This window comes from Chelmon rostratus, chromosome 6, assembly GCF_017976325.1.
Source record: "Chelmon rostratus isolate fCheRos1 chromosome 6, fCheRos1.pri, whole genome shotgun sequence".
Taxonomy (NCBI): Eukaryota; Metazoa; Chordata; class Actinopteri; order Chaetodontiformes; family Chaetodontidae; genus Chelmon; species Chelmon rostratus.
Genome location: NC_055663.1, coordinates 29,460,115 through 29,466,097, shown reverse-complemented (window position 1 = coordinate 29,466,097; position 5,983 = coordinate 29,460,115). Strand labels below are relative to the sequence as shown.

General features: G+C 43.6%; 1 protein-coding gene across 1 annotated transcript; it reads right to left on the bottom strand.

Moving 5' to 3' along the window:
* Positions 1 to 747: 747 nt before the first annotated feature.
* On the bottom strand, positions 748 to 5,742 carry fezf1 (FEZ family zinc finger 1). Its single transcript, XM_041939901.1, has 4 exons — positions 4,939 to 5,742; positions 3,765 to 3,899; positions 2,778 to 2,910; positions 748 to 1,241 (listed from the first exon to the last, which is right to left on the bottom strand). The coding sequence occupies exons 1-4, from the start codon at positions 5,740 to 5,742 to the stop codon at positions 1,006 to 1,008; spliced, it is 1,308 nt and encodes a 435-aa protein (XP_041795835.1). The 3' UTR covers positions 748 to 1,005.
* Between the last annotated feature and the right edge of the window lie 241 nt (positions 5,743 to 5,983).

The following is a 5,983-nucleotide window of genomic DNA, read 5'->3' as shown; positions in this document are numbered from 1 at the left end:
ACATGGACTGAAAATCATTTTAATTTAATTTCACTGGTTTGATGTTAAATTTTTTTTATCAAGACCAACAAATATCGAGGTTCAATGTGTTTCTTCTATCAGGACTTTGAATTTCGTCACAGCTGGACTAAAGCTGCGCTCTGTTAAAGGGTCATCATCTGTTTCAGAGGGGACCACCCCCAAATGACGTGACTGGATATCATCTGTGTCAGTCCAAATTTAAAGAGGTGCTTCACCGATTCTATGCAATAAAATCTGTTTGTTACTCAAAGTCCTCAGCCTGTGAAAACACTCGTATAATGTCGTCAGTGACTGGGCGGAGACCCTGATGATGTCACAGTGACGCCATCAGGGTTACCTCACCTTAGCTTTGGAGACGACAAATTTAAAAACCAAGGTTAAAAAATGGACACTTTCAAGTGTTGTGGCTGTTTCCTGGACAGGGGGGGTCTAATCAAAAGACACAATCCTGCTGCATCATGGGAAGTGTAGGATTCAGTGTTTTTGGAGCTCAAACCTGGGTCCGGATCAGATTTTTTTCCTGTTGCTGTTATTTCACACCTCCTTTGGCAGCAGAAACATCAGACTCACCCACACAAAGCCCGTTTGAACGTGAAACCTGAATTTGACTGATTTTGATTTTTTTTATGACCTTAAAAGAGTTCAAATTACAGATATTTTGTCTGAAAATGATCAGACGGATAAAGCTGAAAGAAAGCAGCAAGCAGCCGAATAAAGCCAGCAGGTTTAGTGGTTTTCAGGCACCAATTACCAATTAAAAGAAATTAATTACAACATTGGAGCTTCTAAGTTACTCATTTGGGCTAACAAATCACACAGATGGGGAATTTGACGGAGATCCTAATTTCTGAAAGCAAAATCTTCTCCCTAACACTCACAGGGCTCTAAATCTGGCACATAAGGACTGAAGTTTCAGGCCTGATGGGGGTCCCGGGCGACCTGGTGTATTTTTTGGCGCGTTGGGATGAAGGGTACAGTCAGTGTTCAGGCCTGCAGGGGCGACTGTGGGCCGGCCGGGTCGTGCAGCTTCCTGATGTGTTTCTTCAGGTCAAAGTTCCTGCAGAAGCCCTTTCCGCAGGTGGGGCAGGTGAAGGGCTTCTTGTCATTGTGCGTGTGCATGTGGAAGGTGAGGTTGTACACCTGGTGGAACGCCTTGCTGCAGATCGAACACTTGAACTGCTTCTCGCCGCTGTGCGTCAGCTTGTGGTTCTTGTAGTTTCCTGCACAAAGTCAGGAGACGAGAAGTCAGATGGGGACAGGAAAAAACAAGAAAACCCAACACACTCTGACGGAAGGTTCACTTTCATAGAAACATCAGGAATGGTACGTGTCCATAAGGCTCTGAGCCTGATTGGCTGCTGATCCTTTGAAGCAAAGTCGGGTCACAGGTTGCAGATCTCTGTGAGCTGCCAGCATTCAAACAAGAAGCCACGTTTTCTTCACAGATTGTTCCACTGAAATAGTTTTTAGAGGCAAACGATCCATCATTCCACAATAAAACTTTTTTAAAAATTCTTATTTCCTGTTAATCACCTCGTGACCCCCTCAGATTTATCCTCTGACCCCCAGGATGGGAACCACACATCGGGGCCGCAGGAGAAAAATGACCAAATAATAAGGCTGATTTTACTTCAGCTTCATCAAATTCTATGATGATGAATTAATGAGTTATAATTGTGAAGTTAAGCTGCTTCCTGTTCAGTTTGCAGAACGCTCAGTGTGTCCTGCTGCAGTCTGATATTAACATCAAAGATGTCAGACCTCAGCGCCTTTAATAATTTACAGAATTCAGTTGATAAAAATGCTGTTTTAACTTCGCTGCACGAGAGTGGCAGGAGGCCGAATGAAGTCAAGAAGACCAATTCAGTAATTTAAGGGTATTAATGACATATTGGAGGGAACAGACCCGTCAACTGAGCACACAAATTAGCATCTCGAAAGAAATGCTCAGTAATTTTAAGACACTTTGAGAGTCAAATTTAAAGATATTTAGTCTAAAAAAATGTGAATGAGCCACAAAACTCAGCTTCAAACTTTCATCCAGTTTTACTTCTTTTATTTATAAATATAAATCCATCAGTGATTATAATCCAGTAATTAATATACAGTCCTCACAAGTGGGGAGTAAAAATTTGAATGCAGGACTTTTACTCATAAGAGAGTATTTTTTACACTGCGGTATTATGACTTATACTTCAGTAAAACTTCCTCCACCCCTGGTTGGTGTGTTAAAAAGCACCAGCTTTGTGTCACTGTTCCAGGCTTCTGCAGGGTTTCAGATCGGATTTTTATTTATTGCATCTATTGTAGATTGTAGATGCTGTTACATAGCAACCACATTTACCTCCTCTAAAGTTTAGACTGAGAGACACAGTGAACAGTGAGTTTTCTTTACTTTAGAGGGACGGAAAAAAACACAGCTAATTATTATTCTTATAAGCATAATAACAATAACAATTATTATTAGTATTATTATTATTATTATCGTTATTGTTATTGTTATTATTATTATTAGTATTATTGTTACTGTTATAATTAAAAATAATAATAATATTGTGAAAACAGACATTGTGCAGAAAGCTCTTTATATTAGTGGGAAAAGCTGTTTTGCAGTCAACATGTTGACTTTTCGGATCACAAGAAAACAATAATTAAATATAATTATTGATATTGATATAATTTATCACACATTAACGTGGCTGCGCTTTTTTACTAAACGGTTGCAAACCGCCGACAGTCAGCTGGTTTGTTCTCACCTTTCTGGTGAAATCCTTTCCCGCAGAACTCGCACACGAACGGCTTGTATCCCGCGTGGATGCGCGTGTGCGTGTTGAGGGTGGAGCTGCGGTTGAAGGCTTTCCCGCACTGATTACACTTATGCGGTTTTTCCTGGAAGAATAGAGAAGAAAAAGAAATCATCGAGGTGGAAAGTGACACATCCACAGAAACATTTCATGGATTTCATGTGAGGTCGAGCTTCGGGACCATTGCGGTTATTTTCCTTCTCATTCAGTCACTTCAGGGTGGAAACATGTCACTTTTCTCACACTGCGGTGGAAACACGACGGTGGGAATATTGCAGGAATATTTCCGGGTGCATGGAGAGTGACGGAGGCGCCACAGGAGGAGCTCAAACACAACAAACAGGCTGGAGGCTCGTACGGAGGCCGGACTGTCCAAACCGGCTCAACGCGTTTCTCTCCGTTAAATAATCATTTACATGAAGAGCTCGAGGCTCACATCGACTTCACCATCCCTGATCTTTAGAAAGGTCGAGCTTTATGAAAGAGATTTTACAGAACTGAAACGGGACAAATGACACAAACACAATCAGGCCTTAATGAAAATACAAACGGAGCAAATCACTCCCCTTAATTAAATGTCTCATAAAAAGTCCCGCCCACAACAAATCTAAAAGCATTTGATTGGAAACTGATCTCGCTTTCAAGCTGATTGGCAGGTGTTTTCATCCAGGAAGTGTGGGACAGGGTGATGAGTGTGTTCTGTTAATGACCGCAGAGGAGTGCTCATTAGTGGCTGGAATCAGTTTTTCATCAAAAGAAAATCTGTTTTATTCATTTCATTCATTTGACAAACGAATAACAATAAATACACAGAGAAATGAATAATTGTGCCAGTGTGACGTCATGATGAAATCTGTCTAAAATAAACAATCACATAAAAAAACAAACAAACAAACAAACAAAAGCGTAAACAATAAGCCACGTGACCGCCATGCTCACCTGAGTGTGGATGATTTTGTGTCGGCACAGCGTGCTCGCCTGTCGGAATCCTTTCCCGCAAACTTTACACACGAACGGCCGCGCGCCGGTGTGCACGGGCATGTGGCGGGTCAGGTTGTAGTGCGCGTTAAACACCTGAAAGAGGAAATATAATAATAATAATAATAATAATAATAATAATAATAATAATAATAATAATAATAATAATAATGAAACAAAAGCATTAAACACAAGATTAACACAACATCCTCTGACTAACTTTAGTCGGCCTGATCACTAAAATAATGAAATGTTTCGGAATAAATCAGCGATTTCAATTTTTCAAATTAAAGACAAAATGAATGAAGAAAAAAGAAATCTGGTGGCCTTTAATTATCTGACTGAGTCTGATGAAGGTAATTAAAGGTTTCTGTCAGCGGTCATTTAATAGACTTTGAATAAATTTAATGGGTCGTTTAAAACACATTAATAACCATGTAAACACGCACAAGACGCGTCATCCTGAAAGATATTTGCAGTTTTTAATAAAGAATTATTAGAAATTAATAACTTTTAATTCGCTGCTCATCGTAAAATGCTTCCGCTTCCTTCACTGGCGGTGAGAAAAAGATTTGAGCTTCCAGCGTTTTTATTCACGTCGGAGCCAAAAACCAGAAGAATCAGCCAGAAAAAAAGCTTCTGATGAACGAAATAAAGCGCGAGTAAAAAAAAAAAAAAAAGTTTATTATAATCAAAAACAACTAATTTTAAAAAGCCACGCATCCTGAAAAAGAGGGAAATAAAATCAAACATTAAAGGTTTTAGTCAGCAAACATTATGTTTTAATAAAGAATTAAATTGTTCAAAAGAGTCAGAATGAGTCTTATTTTAACTGCAACCACGTCGCATAATTTATAGTTTCTTTGTGACACAAACATTATTCATTATATTTAAGGTTTATTTCTATTTGAAGTATTTATTTTTCTGACCATTCTGCTGATTCACCAATAAATTAGATGTAATTCAGATCACTTCAATGGTTTTAATGACCTGATCAAATCTCCTTTTAATGTCAATAATATTTTCCCTAAAATCAGTCTGAGTAAACCGATTTGTTTCTGTAATGAAGCAGAAATTCTGGATCATCAGAAGTGAAGGTGTCGGTTCGGTTCAGTTTCCTCCGGTTCAGACTCACCTTGCCGCAGACCTCACAGGTGAAAACTTTGGGCTTGCTGCCGGGACAGGAGCCGCTCAGCCGGGCCGCCGCCGCCGCAGAGCCCTTGAAGATCTTGTCGGTGAGGATCTGGTCCCGCTCCTTCATGTAGTGCTGGATCTGGCTCTGAGACAGCTCCTTGAAGGCCTGCACGCCGGACACCGGGTACCGCTCCCCGACCTGCTGCAAGCCCGGCTTGCTTTTTTCCGCCATGAAGGCTTTGTGCCGGGCGGAGAGCAGGTACGAGGCCATCGGGTGCAGGTTGACCATGGCCGGCGGGGGACACGCACCGCTGTCCCCGCTGCAGTTTAGGTAGCACACGGTGCCCATGGTGGGAAAGGAGGACTGGTTCACCACGCGGGGCCTGAATAGTTTGTACTGGCCGGCGGTTTGGCTCACAGCAGAGTCCTCCTGCTGGTTCTTATAATTCAACCCAAAGCCCAAAAAGTCTGCGGGCGCGGCGAGAGAAGACGCGTCGAAGTGACCCGCATCCAGCCCGGTGATGCTGAGCCGGTGGCCCGGCTCGTACCCGAGCGGCACCAACGGGATCATACAATGCAGCGAGGACGGACAGATGTCGGGTTTCCCCGCGGGAGAGGGCTGGAACCAGCTGGGGAGCGGTATCGACTTGGGCTCGGGCGTCCTGGCCATAATCCGGTCGATGGAGAAAGCGAGAGGCTTGCTGCTGCTGCCGCCGGAGGTGAGCATGTCGGAGCCCGCGGGCTGGCTCCCAGAAGCCGGGGGGGAGCCGAGGATCCCCGCTGGGCGGCGGAGAGGACCGTCCATCACCTCCGCATCAACCGCGCTGCGACAACAACAACAACAAGAGGCGGCTGGAGGGAAGCCGGGGGTCGGTGCTGCTCCTCACCGGCCCGCAGGAAAGGGCATCATCTACCGGTGAACCCCCCTCCTAATCGCCGGCCCCGTTCCCCCCGCTTATTGATGACAATCAGGGCGGCCGCGGCTCGCTCGATAACGGCGTGCGGAGAGCCGGGACCTGGTCGATCGTTGCCGTCCAGGAAGGAGC